This window comes from Etheostoma cragini, chromosome 23 (genome assembly GCF_013103735.1).
Source record: "Etheostoma cragini isolate CJK2018 chromosome 23, CSU_Ecrag_1.0, whole genome shotgun sequence".
Taxonomy (NCBI): domain Eukaryota; kingdom Metazoa; phylum Chordata; class Actinopteri; order Perciformes; family Percidae; genus Etheostoma; species Etheostoma cragini.
This window is the reverse complement of record NC_048429.1, coordinates 1,854,465-1,868,828: the sequence shown is the minus strand read 5'-3', so window position 1 is coordinate 1,868,828 and position 14,364 is coordinate 1,854,465. Positions and strand designations below refer to the sequence as shown.

The 14,364-nt window shown below is 40.0% G+C and overlaps 1 protein-coding gene across 1 annotated transcript in view; it reads right to left on the bottom strand.

Annotated features, from left to right (window-relative positions):
• Nucleotides 1-6,341: 6,341 nt before the first annotated feature.
• abcc9 (ATP-binding cassette, sub-family C (CFTR/MRP), member 9) overlaps nucleotides 6,342-14,364 on the bottom strand; it is a 63,084-nt gene continuing 55,061 nt past the window's right edge. The window contains exons 37-41 of the mRNA XM_034864115.1: nucleotides 13,970-14,078; nucleotides 10,983-11,086; nucleotides 10,256-10,389; nucleotides 9,328-9,390; nucleotides 6,342-6,771 (exon numbers count right to left, since the gene is read on the bottom strand). Coding sequence (XP_034720006.1) covers nucleotides 6,634-6,771; nucleotides 9,328-9,390; nucleotides 10,256-10,389; nucleotides 10,983-11,086; nucleotides 13,970-14,078 — 548 coding nt within the window. The 3' untranslated portion in view covers nucleotides 6,342-6,633. The remainder of the gene's footprint in view (nucleotides 6,772-9,327; nucleotides 9,391-10,255; nucleotides 10,390-10,982; nucleotides 11,087-13,969; nucleotides 14,079-14,364) is intronic.

The following is a 14,364-nucleotide window of genomic DNA, read 5'->3' as shown; positions in this document are numbered from 1 at the left end:
CTCAGCTCCTCTGAGGGCTGGGACGCGCTCCTCTCTCCTGTTGACGTAGTCCAACTTCTAGAGTCCAGACCCGCTCAGACCAGGCTGCTGCTGCCTTCATGGACAGCTCAGGGACCGTCGGAAAACACGGCACGGCAACTTTCTACGACTTACAGAACTAGGACTTTTTTAACTTTTTAACTTATTTGACTTCTATGTTGTTGTTTTTTCGACATCATACTTTTGATGACTTGTCGTCGTTGTTGATAGTAACAGTTTCATCTCCACTAGACACAGCTGGAGTGTAGTTAAAGGAATAGTTCCACATTTTGGGAAATACGCCTGTTTCTTCAAGGCAGAAGGCCAGATGTCTGTAGATGTTTCGATTTATTTCGATATTGAAACGATCCCCCATAAAACTGTATTCATGCCTGAGCCCAATGCACAGAACTTTTAACTAGTGTTTTAAACAAAGTCTCCCTGAGTTTATGAATGTTAGATGATCCAGTCCAGTTCTTTTAGACTCTTGTAAACTTTAAATTGTTTAAGTTGTAGAAAAGAAAGGATCCTGTGAGTCTATTCCAATCATCAGAGCACATTTAGACTCTTATGTTCTATTCTCCTAGATTAATTAACTACTACGTGTTGAAACAGGAACCGAGTTTTACTTTCAGAGTGTCTTTCTATAATTTAAAAATAATAATTTATACTCTTTATTGACCCCTATGGGGAAATGTCAACTTACACTCTGTTATTACACACTACACACAGGCCGGAAGTACACACCCATGCTCAGGTCCTACACGTGCACTAATGGAGAGTCTGGTCTAGACTATGGTCTCAAGCTATCCAGGATTCAGTTAAAGGTCCCATAACAGAGATAATGGACAACTTTTTTGGCCTATGAAAAAAAGTTAATACTTGAACTTTACTTTTCTCCTTTAAAATTCATCAAGCCACATGGTCTAGGTTTATGTTGAATATTATTTCTAAGTCCGTTTTCTCCTCCTCTCTCTCAAAGTGTGTCGGCTCATTCAGAACTAATGTGAAACTGTGCCATTCATGCAGAATGATTTAAAAATTACACAAGCTATGGAAATAGTTTTTAGGCAAGCTAAACATTAGCCCACTCGAATAAAAATGGTTTAAAACAAATAAAGGGTCATGTTATAATATTAATATATATAATTATACATATTGACTGAGTTGTAAATACACCTGACTAATTGTAATATAAAAACACAGGAATTTAATTCATGTATTACGCTACTTTTGTGAGCCAAAGACTTTTTTTTAACTTTGAACTTTGAGCATCAAGACTATTGAGTGTAGGTGTTGTTTTCACAACAGCTTGGAGGAATTTCAAAAAGCGAACATCATCTTTTCAGCTTTAGGGCCAAATTACCTCTGCATAGATTCTGGAACACATTTGGGCTTCAATGGACAGAAAGCTGTTCGGAACATTTTCATCTGAAGCACATTGGTATCAGGTTATGTGTAGGTTTGACCTCAAGGTTAGAGAAGCTTGTGACCGGGAGGTTGTCGGTTCAATCCCCAGACTTACAGGATCAAATCTGGGTGGGGAAAGTGAAAGTTTGTCTCTCTTAAATCACCACCAAAAACGGCCAAAAAAGAAGACATTTTTCAGACTTTTTTGTTTTGTTTTCACTAACATTACCTTACTACCACTAGTTTTACACTACTTTTTGGACTTCATTGTCAATAACCCTCATTTATATAGAATTGTACCTAATAAGAGTAAAAAAAAAAAAGAAATTATGAACTCTTTTGACTAAAGATCCCAGGAACGTACGGATGAGATTTGTCAGGTATTAAAGGGATCAATTGTATTTTCAAAGAGCGTTGTATGGAATCCAATCCATGTTTTTGTGGTAATTCGGTTAAAAAGAAACACATATTTCAGATATAGACTTTTTTTAAAGGGGTCCCATTTGACCTGAGGACAACAGGAGGGTTAACCTCCAACGGCTCCAGCGGAGCTGCTCAGCGGCCGGTAGATCGGACTGTGGTTGTACTAAGAAGATTTGTAAATGTTAAAATGCCCTTAGACCTCAGAGGGTTAAACTCTAAACAGAGTAGAACTCATATCTAGAAATGTGAGACGTAGCCACCAAGAGGAGCCATTTAGCAACATATTGCATGTGTTGAGGCTGCAGGTTTACTGAGAAAAAACGCTCACTGAAAACCATTTTATTATCATTTCAAGTGTTAAAAAAAAAAAAGTTAGGCACACAATAATTTGCAATGGGTTTAAAAAAATGTTGTGGTTATACTGTACAGAATGTATAGTCCTTTACATACATTTATATTTTAAAAAACCTGCAAAACCTGCAAGTTTAACAGTCAAATGTGCATTTATGAGAGCAGTCTGATAATATGTGGGTGTAATGTTCACTCTGTGTAACATGCATAAAGACAGTCAACCCTAAACCAACCCACGTGTGTGCTGTATATGAAATACGAAACATTAAGTCTCTTTAAAATGTAAAAAAAAACTAACATGAAACAATTATACTGACAAATGTGTCCAATAAAATCGTTAAAACTGTCTCCTCTGTGTCCTAACACGGTTTACTAGTAAGTAACCTGTCTTTGCATCTGTTTGTCTTTGCACCAACATTGTCTCAAAGACAAATTATGGTATGGGTTGCAAAGAATTCACAAGGCAGTGGTCTGTCAGCTGCAAGTCCTCAAGTCCCCCCCCCCCGTGTGTGTGTGTGTGTGTGTTTCTGCATGTGTTGTTTCGTATCAGTGCCTCCCAGCTTTCATCTCTCTGTTAATGTCTCCGTGTGTTGTTTGTAACTTTTAAATCTGTTATTGTTGAATATTAAAAAAAAAAAAAAATTTGATCACAAAAAAATAATACGGAATTACTGGAATTTTTGTCTCTTTCTAAATTATAGAGTGAGGTCTAGACCTGTTCTATATGTAAAGTGTCTTTAGATACCTGTTGTTATGATTTGATATTATAAATACAACTGAATTGAATTAAATTATCCATCTTGTATTTACCTTCACTAAAGTACTCGTTTTGCCACTGAACGGCTCAGATTAATATTCTAATTGTCTGACAACATTATGGAAAGGATTTCTAAGGAGGTCAACCATTGTGTTAAAGAGTACGATTATTTTTCTTTTTCTTTTAAACATAAAACTGCTGCAGAATTGCGTTCGCTAAAGCCACCAGACTCCGTGTGAATAAACAGTCATTTATGCATCGTAAAATACACTTCATTCAAAGTCACCAGAAACACAATAAAACTATTAAAAGCCCTTTTTGGTCGTCTTTCCACTTTTCTAACCATCATAAGTCTAGTTTTGGTTGAAATAAACACACAGTTTACCGATTTACATGTGAAAATATGTTGGCTCTGTACACACTAAAAGTATTGATTTTCTTTAATGGAGTCTGGTGGGTTTAGGGCTAGCGATCTCAGAGCGGTTTCTGGTTAAACAGAAAGGTCTCAAAGAGGTTTTAAAGGCCAATCTCTGAAGGGATTCTTTCCATTATGTTGTCAGACACTTAGTAATAATACTTAATAACAGTCTGAGCCTGTAAATAGGAAAACAGCACTGTTAGTAAACCAAATTGACGATGTACATTTGCCCCACAGGGTTACATTTCAGCCCGGTTCATGGCTGCCAGTTACAGTGTTCTCCCTTAGTACTGGCCCAATGATGAAGATTGTTGTTCCTGTCAGTCAACTATACACAGAAACAAAGGAACAAAAGGTCAGGTTGAAAACAATGATATTACCCTTAAAGAGAGAAGATGGAGAAGGAGGCGTAGAAGTAACTGCAGAGACAGAAGACGTACGGGTGAAAACACTCGTTAAAGAATGAGTTTGCGTCAAGTGGAAACCTCTTGAGATGAAACATCTGCGAGTACAATGTCTCAACAAAAAAAATACTGTAATTCTTGCAAAAGAATCTATTTGGCATTTAGACAGTACAGTACAATGCCATTTTAAATCTTATTTAAAGGTGAGTATAACTAATCCCTATAATACAAAAAGGGACAATAGCACCGCTCCCTCAGAGACAGGACGAGTGATTCTAGAAAAACTCCAACAACAGCCTGAACTGCGAGTCTATAAACATGAAATATGTTACTATACTAAAACTACACTTCTGATTCGTTGTCAGGATTAGAAATATTCTTCAATGCAGCTTTACGTTTGAGAACTCTCTGTATCGTTTGATTCTGAATCTATTCAGACATTTTCAACTGCAACTCAGTATTTCAGAAAGAATATTCAGTCCACATCTCTGCAGTCAACGGGAGCTCATGTTGGGCGTCTATTGTCCCCGAGAGTAATAAGTTCAGCATAGCATGACCGCAGACAGACAGCGGGTTCACGGGCTTCAGCCTGAGCCGCGACACCCTACAGTGTTTGTACTAGTGTAGGTAGAGTTCTCCAACAATCTAGGGAGGTCCCGAAGCATTCATGCATGCATTTTGTTTTTTTAAAGCAACAAAAACATTAAAAACATTTGTTGAAAAAAAAACGAAAAAACAACTTGAACAAACGTCAAAAGGTGTCAAATGTTTGAAAAAGCGTAAAAAAATAAAAATGAAAAAGGCGACAAAAAAGTGGCAAAAAACATGTTTCAACAATTTCAAAATCCCAAAGAAACCTTAAAAGTTTGGTTAAATGGACACGGTGCGTTGCTCTGTCGTCGCTCGCAAAGTCGTAGAAATGCACAAATCTAACCAACTTTGACATGTTCATCTCTAGACTGATTTATCCTGAAGATCAATGATTTCAAATCAAGAGTTTTGTGAGTCACTTCGCTAACTCTGTATGTGATGAAGAGTCCGTTTGGATTGTGCTTTTTCTAAATGTAATAAATTTAAAAAACATTGTAATAAAGTTGATCTAATCTTGTTGCTTCTGTGCTGTCTCTTGTCTTGTGCTATTTTGTGCTTGTTGCCTTCTTTTCCTTTTCCACTGCCTCCTTTTCATATATAAACTGAATTGAATTAAATCAAATCTTAAGGGAGTACAAATCAAGCATTTTGACTGTGTGAAAAAGCAAATGTTGGATTGTTTTTTGGTACGTTTCTTCCCTCTTTACACCGACTGGCCGCACACGCTCATGATGTTCCTCCTGATTGTGGCAGCTTAGCTGCTGCATGAAGACATCTGCTGATCTTGTTCTGGAAATGACAAAATTGGGAAAAGACCGACAGATCGACCTCCTGGTAGGAAACTCCAAGAAGGACGAGGACATTGTCAAGTCTGGTGTCACTTTGGGCGTCACCAAATGCAGAAGTGTTTTAAGAGCATACTCCAAAAATAGCAAATCAGTGGATGTTGACTTTCTTTGTTGCACTCTTTCAGGGGAAGAACGGCCACAACAATTCATTTTACAATCCAAAAGTTGTAGTTTAGAGACGTCATCCAGTTCTTCTGCAACTTCTGAACGCGGCCTCGGGGAACTACACATCTACCAGGACACTCAGATGCAATACAAGGTTTATAAAAACTGTTTCCTGAGTGTCTCTATCAGTATAACTTCTATGACAGAAATAAACATAAAAAACTGTAGCGCTATTACACCAGGTTCTAAATTAAAAGATCGCATTCAGGGTTCAACAATAAGGGTTGTCCGACGGCCCGGTGCAAATAAAACCCCATGCCGGGCAAATGAATGTGACAACGTAACAACCCACTTGTCTGTTAGGGCATCACTGTATCATAAATTACTTTATCGTTCGATATTTCTTCAATGGTATTTTTTACGCTTTTGACATTTTTAATTGTTTTTTTAATTTTATTTCTTCAGGGGCCAGTAAAAATGAACCGGACAAGTGAGAAAAAAAAACCTTAGCGTTGAACCCTGGTATTATTAAAATCCTGTGAAGTGATTGCACGATGCATTCATGCACGCAGAGCACAGGAACAACTGGCCAAAGCCAACATTCAGATATTAAAAAAAAAGAAAAAAAGAAGGAGGATTTTGAATTTTCTCCCTTACTTATTATTGCATAATACAAAGAGTAAAACCGATACGTGTTTTGCATATGTTTAAAATAAATGTAACAAATACTTATTTAAGGCTTTTGAAATTCTATCCATGTGAAATGATCCTTAAAATAACCTAACTAGCAAAATCTAAATCCATTAAACAACTCTTCAGTAGAAATGACCGAGTCCATGCAGATCCAGTGATTTATTCTAATCTCTGCACTTTCTACTGCCTTAAAACGCCTGCAATAAAAACATCTCCAGATATGTGTAGCTGCTAATTCCCATTCTAATAAGTGGATCAAGTGATGGATAGACTAAGTAATTGGTTTATCATTTAAAATATATATGGTGTTTCTACATTTAAAAAAAAAAAGATTACTAAAAAGATAAGTATTTTAAATGGCTGAGTGACTGAATGATTCAAGTACAGTTTCTCAAATAAGTATGTCATCCGGTGATCACTAGTGTTTCTGGATGGTGTTTTTCTGGTAAATACATGGAGAAGTTGCTCGTTAAAGACACACGTTATTGGCTTCACTGGAGGGTTGTAGTGTCACAGAGCTCTGTCCGCCTCGTTAAGAAAACAACTAGAAGAAGCAGATCCAACCAGCTGATCGGCCTGTCAGCTGACGGGCGCCGGCTGACTGACTTCTCGTGTCTACATGTCAGCCCTGACGAAAGAAGCAAACATCCCGTCCTCCTGCTCCAAAAGAGTCTCGGGTTTGTCGTACTCCAAAATGTTTCCTCTCTTCATCACGATGACCAGATCGGCGGTTAGGATGGTGTGGACGCGGTGCTGCAAACACAAACGATGCCGGTTAGGTTCTGGGAAAGTGGGAATATCCAGAAACTTATTACAGTTTAGATTGGATTCTTCAAATCTTAAAGCCTTGTACATTGATTGGATATTAGTGGTTTTCAGCAGCTCTATGCATATTTTTACAGTTCCAAAATAAAAACAACAAAGGATCAAATGTAATGACTTCGTAGAGAGTGCTTTTTAAACAGACGTTATAAAGGTGTGTCACACAGCTAGTGCTTACTGAAGCTGCCTCCTAAATATGCTGCAATTAAAATAAAGACTGACATAGAGTAATTAGAGGTCAAAGAACTCTCCAGATGCTAGGATGGGATCTCTGTATGTTTGTAGATGATGTTGCCCTGTATGCTTCATGAGACTTGAGATATGAGATTTGAGGTTAAAGCCCTTTTCAAACATGCACCGCAACCCCAAACCTACCTCATCTAAAATCTACGCAGTGGCAACGTACTGTGGGTACGTGGAGATACAGACCCTACGTCGTAGCCTGACGGGCACCTCTTAAAAAATATAACTACATGTCATGGCGATGCATTTCCTGATTCCCCTTCTCCATCAACAACATGAAATCAAGAAGAGGCTTTATTTTTCCCTGCTAGAGATTCCTCACCGTGGACAGAAAGCACAGGGAAGACACTTTGTTTCTCTCACTATGAGTCTACAGTCGCAAATTGCTCCAAAGCTAATCGCCATCACTCTCTCACTTGCTCTACCAGACTCCCCCTGACACACACACCTAGCCGTCCCCGCTAATGAGATTGAAGCAAACACGTCTAAACTTCACGCCTCTTACGCGGGCTGCTGCGAAAGCTCTCCGTGAGCCCTCCGCAGAACTCTAAACCCCGCTTTACCTGGAGGAGCTATATGGGTGAATGCAAATGTCTGACTCAGTAGGACCGGACATTAAACTGACTTCTCCTGCTCCCTAGTACAAAGTCTGTGTTAAGTCTGATTAAGCCCATGTGTGAACAGATCAGGTCATTGTGCTGCACGAAAGGGGAAGAGAACAAACACCCTAAAAAGGGTGATTTAGACAAAGACGCCAGTGCAAAATGTCTTACTGGAGAGACAACACGATTCAGTAACTTATGTCAGTCAGGGCTGACAGAAGATGTCAGACAAATTCAGGGAACAGGCAAGACAAGCAGCTATTTGTGGCATTATAAACGGGCTACGTGAATGAGGTGTAATCCGCATCCTTCCTCCTGCACGCTCTACGCAGGCACCACTCCTCGCCTAAACCCAACGGTGTATTTCCAGTAAGTGTGAATGCATCTGACACGGACAATCTCCTGTTGTGTGCTATGTGTGAGAAAGGGAAACTCCGGACAATGTCCAGTCCTGATTAGTCGGACATTGTCTGGAGTTCCTCTGAGAAAACAGCTTCAGTTTACACTACTGGGACAAGGATCAGCAATCTATAACGTGGTCTTGAACCTTAACCCAAACGACTGGCATGAGGATTGATGCAATGGTAATTATCACATGCTCTGAGTCCTGAAATTACTGAAGGTTGTTTTAGATCCTAATAACACTGACAGTGATTGCAACACTGCAGGGTCTGGCCAAATTGCAAACGTCTATGAAAAGAGCGTGCAGTAGTTTTGATTTTGATACCAACCAGGCTGTCAGTGGCAGAAAGGCTTCAGCAGACCCAGACTCCAGCTCTGACTCAGCCAGGAAAAGGAAGACAATTCAGGAACAGGTGGGAAAAAACAGAAGCAAGAGAAGAACCAGGCAGAGCAATGTGGTCTGTGCTGATCCGGGTCTACTTGTGAGTCCTCACTAACACACTGAAGAGGCTATCCTCCTGCGCTAGCAAGTTGGGACCCGAGTCACTTTCCACCAATATCCCCGAGGAGAAGACCAACACCTGCTCGGCGTCCAAGATGGAGGACACGCGGTGCTGGTGTCAGGACCGAGGGGGCAGAGAGGAGGATAGGAGAGAAACAAAAAGTGTAGAAGAAGGGCAGACAAGTGAGAACACAGAACAAGATGAATCAAAAAAGGGGGAGGAGAAGAAGTGAGGATGAAGCAGAATAGATGTCGAAGACAAATAAAAACAGAAAGTAGGAAGTATAGACATAAAAGAGAAGAAAGGGAAATAGTTGAGAAGGAAAAGGATAGGAAGTGGGTGGGAGAAAGCAAAAGCCAGAGGACGAGACAGTGTCACAGAGGGAGAAAAGGAAAGCAAACAAGTGAAAGAGGCAAAGGCAAATAGGAAGGATTTCACATCAAAGACTATTCAAATGAACTATATGAGATACAGTGAGGAAAATCACTTAATGTGAAAAGGGGAAGGGTGCAGGAAAGGCATGCTCGAGGAAAATATGACACAATGGATGCACATGAAGCTCCAAGGAAAGGAGCCACAGTCCTGCATCCATCAGAACTGAACAAACCGTGATCCGCAGCTAGCAGTTTGTTGATAGGCCCAATGTAGTCCAACGGTTCAAATAAACCTTGGGTTAGACTTTCAACAACAAAATCAACAGAAGAATGACAGACAGACGGACGGACAGACAGACTTACTGCGATTGTAACGACTGTTCGGTCTGCAAATGCAGTCATCACAACTTTCTGTAAGATGTTCTCCTGCAGGGAGGAAAAGGGATGTTGGAGGTTTTTATTTTAAAATGTAAGAATACTTTTTTTTTTTTTTCACAGAAAGAACAAGTCTACTCTTAGAAATGTATTTTCTATTTCTAAATTTAATTCTATAACCAGTGGTGGAAGACGTATTCAGATGCTTTTACTTAAGTAAACATAGCAATCTTAGAACAAGTATGTAAGTATTATCAGCTAAAATGTAAAAGTAACTATATAATGGAAAATTATCCCATTTGTTGTGATTTTTCAGTATATATTATATTACTCTATTATTATTACTTGTGCATTAATACGTGCATAAACAGTAAATTTGTACTGCTGTAGTTTAACTATTTTTTATCCTGATGGATAGTATAATTTATTGTATGCACAAAACATATAATGGACTTATAAATGAGTATATGTATGTTTTGGACAGTCAATCTTAAGTCTGGAAATTAACTAAAGCTGGCAGATAAATGAATATGAGTAAAAGTTTGAACTAGTTACTCAAATGTGTACTCCTCCCACCCGCAATTTAGATAATGAACTAGTCCATACTGCGATCGCAATGAAATTACCTCTGGAACCCTACACTGGTGAACTGGATGAGATTATACAAGATCAAAGATACACATCAGTGTTTTTCCAAGGATTTAGGAAAGACTTCGGTGCACGTTGTACATGACCTGATATCACACACACACACACACACACACACACACACACACACACACACACACACACACACACACACACACACACACACACACACACACACACACACACACACACACACACACACACACACACACACACACACACACACACACACACACACACACACACACACACACACACAGAAACGGACCGTGGCCATGTCTATCGATGCTGTGGCTTCGTCCATGATGAGGATGCTGCTCTTTCTGACAAAAGCCCGGGCCAGACAGAAGAGCTGCCTCTGACCGACGCTGAAGTTCTCTCCGCCTTCGGTCACAACCGCATCTGCAAATGGCACACAGTTAATCAAACAGACGTATCTGAGTCTTCATGCAAATCCATGTATCCATCAGCCTTTTGGTGACATAAAACTAGTCTTGCGTTGCTGAGTCTATATCCCCAATGTTCTACTTGCTCTGGTGCCGCAGGAAAATGCCTTCTGCTTTCTTTGTGTTGTAATTTTAAACTCCGGTGGATTTCTGAGGACATTGGTTAACTGCTCCCCAGATCTCTGCAGGGTAAATCCAATGACAGTCAAAGGCTAAATAGCCTTGGGAAGGCACTCGTTTTGGTGGAACATGTGTACGTTGAAACATTGATTTAGTTGCGCAGATAAAAACCCAGAAAACGAAGAAGAAGACTGGACTGATAGTCTAGCTAGCTGTCTGGATTTACCCTGCAGAGATCTGAGGACCAGGTAACCAGAGTCCTCAGAAATCCACTGCAGTGTAGAACACCAACCAAAGAAAGCAGAAGGTCACAGACATCAACCTAAAAAGAGCAACATTTGGCAGAATTTCCGGCGGCATCTCAACAATCCCCGAAGTGAAAAATCAATACAATAAAAAGTAATTTGGTCTTGAGATTTATTTGAGTACCTAGTCCTCCGGGCAGCGCTTTCACCATGTTCTTCAACTGAGCGATCTCTAGTGCCTCCCAGAGCCGGTCATCAGTGCACGTCTTCTCTGGATCCAGGTTAAACCTGCAACAAGGGGACATCGTTTACAGATGGTTCTTATTTTAGTAGTAGTAGTGGTTTGATTAAGTGTTTTTGATTGATTGATATTTTGTATTTACGTGTCATGCCACTAAGTCATCATAAAAACAATATTTATTATGTAATAACAGTGACTGAAAGGCTGATACAAAAGCTTCTGGGGCCCTTTTTAACAATCTAAGCGCAAACGGCGTAAAGCGCATGGAGCAGGTGCGTTTCGGGCGTGTCCAAATCCAATTTTGCAAGTTTGACGGGGTCAAAGATCAGCTGTTCCACTTAGCGCTCCCTCTGGAGGCCTGGAGCACTTCCGTTTGTTTTTTGCATTTGTTGTTGTGGTTTGTGTGCTTTTCTTCTTGCATTGTTTTTTATTTGGTTGTGTTGTGTGTATATGCCGCGCGTTTGCTGAATGCTGCACATGTGTTGTCAAATGAAGTTGTTTTCCTAATTTGCTCGTTTTCTGTCTATTTGCATGTGTTTTCAGCAGCTGCAGGGCGTTTGCCCGTGTCGGCCACCGTACTCAAGGCCAAAAAAGGCGGAAAAAAAGTTTGGTGAGATCAGAGAAGTTCAGGACTGTACAGCCTACAGGGGGAATTGGAGTTAAAACAAAGTCCACTTCAGGTAAAGCTGTTTATTAATTTGTATATCTCCCTTTACAATATTGATCTAATGAAATTCAGGAGAAAATAAAAAATATATAACACAAAAAGATTAAATATTATAGGGCATTCATATCCAACAAAAAAAACAAAAAGAGATGAGCGAGACAGAGCAGTGATTTGTTTTTACACAAACTCCCGGGCAGATCTGTGCTTGTGTTTCTTATTTTACCCTCGTTTGTTAAAACCTTCTTGTGGCATCGATGTATCCTGTACGAGATTCTCACACCACCTCAAACATACAATTAATATTATCGTTGTTAATGTAGCGCTTAACTCAATCCTTGTTTATTCTCAAGATTACACTCGTCTTAATTCTGCGCGGCAGAGTCAAAGCGAGTGTCAGAACATCTAAGACAACAGTGTGAAACAGTTACTGTCGACCATTCACCCCAGGCTTACGTTCACATAAACAAGAGCCGGTGGAAACGCCAAGAGACACATACACACACACACACACACACACACACACACACACACACACACACACACACACACACACACACACAGAGTTTCTCTCTCTCACACACACACACACACAATTATCTAGAGCAGCATATCTGTCCAAACAAATAGCACATGCTCTTTGTCTTTTATAACAAACACAGAGTCACTGTATCGTCTGGTAATACAAACACACAGAGGTTGTGAGTGTGTGTGACGGAGAAGAAGAAGAAGAAGAAGAAGAAGGCAGAGAACGACCTCCTGAGTCCATGACGTCTGTGACAAAAGTCAGATTAGGTCCGAGCTAGAGTTCCCACTGTGGTTTCAACTACTAACCCTGCAGCTGGGACTTTGTGTTTGCGTCGTGTGAAAAATGTCTTTCGGCTCAAAGAAGTTTTCCTTTAAGTTATTTGTTCATTCGTTGCTGCAGTTTGGGCTTTGCTTGACACAACTTGATTTTATTATATTTTGAGAGTTCATCATTTCATTTAATTTCAAACCTTTATATAAAACTAGGGGCCCAGTTAGGGAGACCCTCATTTTCAAAGTTAATTTTCTCCTGATGTGTCCGTCTGATTATTGCCAATTTAGTGTCAGAATGTCCGATATTTACTTTGGTGACTAGGGGGCAAAAGAAGTGGTCATTATATGTGTTCACGTTCACTAATACACTATAACATTGTGACCCCTAGCTACAGCTGCTTTCAAGAGCTAAAGTTCTGACTTCGCTTTGTCTCCAGTAAAGCAATCTCTCAATGAGCGTTCGCACTGTCTACCATTGACTGTAAAATCAGTGGACAGAGTATGTGTGACATCACCCATTGGTTCGTGGAGATCTGCTATCCGTCGTTAAGTTTGCCGTTATGGGCGCCGCCATCCTGGTTGCAGATGTGAAGATTTTAAATGAGAGGGAGGAGCCCTCACACAATGAGTTACACACTTTCACTGGCAATCACATCATAGCCACACCGTAAAACGCCCCTTGCTTTATCGCAAATTTTAAAATCACCATATTTTTCAAAATTCAACATGTTACTGTGTTGCAGAAGAGTTAAATCTAGCAATAGAGACCATAAACTCCTTATGAAAATGTGTCCCGAGGTAATAAATCAAGTGAGAAGTGGGTCACCGTCTCACAGACTTCTACAGAAACCGATCACTTGTGTCGCCCCCTGCTGGAATTCAGATAGAAAGCAGGTTTAAGGCACTTCCTCATTTGCAGCCCTTTGCCGAACCGGATGCGTCCATTAATATTTACAGTCTAAGACGTCTACTTGTGCTTGCTTTACATAACTGTACTTTCTTTTGTATCCATATTATCCTAACTTATTTATCAAACTTGATTAATCAATTCTTCAATTCACAAAGTTTTAAAGTACTATTGTCTTTTAGCTTTCCTATGATGGCGTATTCTTTTCTGTGTTGCTGTTTTTTGGTTGTTTTTGTAATTACTCATTGTCATTGTAAATGTTGGCCGCCCCTCAATGATCTCATGAGTTTAAATAAAGGTTTAATTACTTGAGTCAAGCTATGCAGAAGCATAAGGGGTTTATTATTATGTGAGTGTCCTGTCAACACAATTTACAATTCTTGTGCCAGCGATGCGGCTGGCGACACGAGGATACAAATAGAGACAGGAAGTTGTTAGCCGTGATGGTGATGAAGAAAACCATTAAGAAGAACCAGATCTTAAGCCTGATACTTCACCGATGTTGGGTTTTCCTGAAGATGATATACTGAAGCTTTGTTTGAGTGTGTGTCTGTGTACCTTATGGATCCACTAAACAACACGGGATCCTGGAGGATGATGGAGAGCCGCGACCTGAGTGTCTGCAGAGGAAGCTTACAGATGTCGATCCCATCGATGACGATCTTACCTGCAAAGAAACAAACACATGCTCACATGCTGACATCCCCAATCACTGTTGCATGGCCTTGGAGTCACAATTCATTGCCTTCACAGCTTAAATACATGTGACTGTGTGTGTGTGTGTGTGTGTGTGTGTTTGTGAGGTTCAGAAACTCTTGTCACCGAGTCAAGCAAATAACTGACTGATTATTACGGATCAACAAAACCCTGAAACCAATTATCAGGGCCTTAAACGTAACTTACAGCTCTTTTACTTGATACTTGAATTTGTCCCTAAAAACGTCTTTACTCGT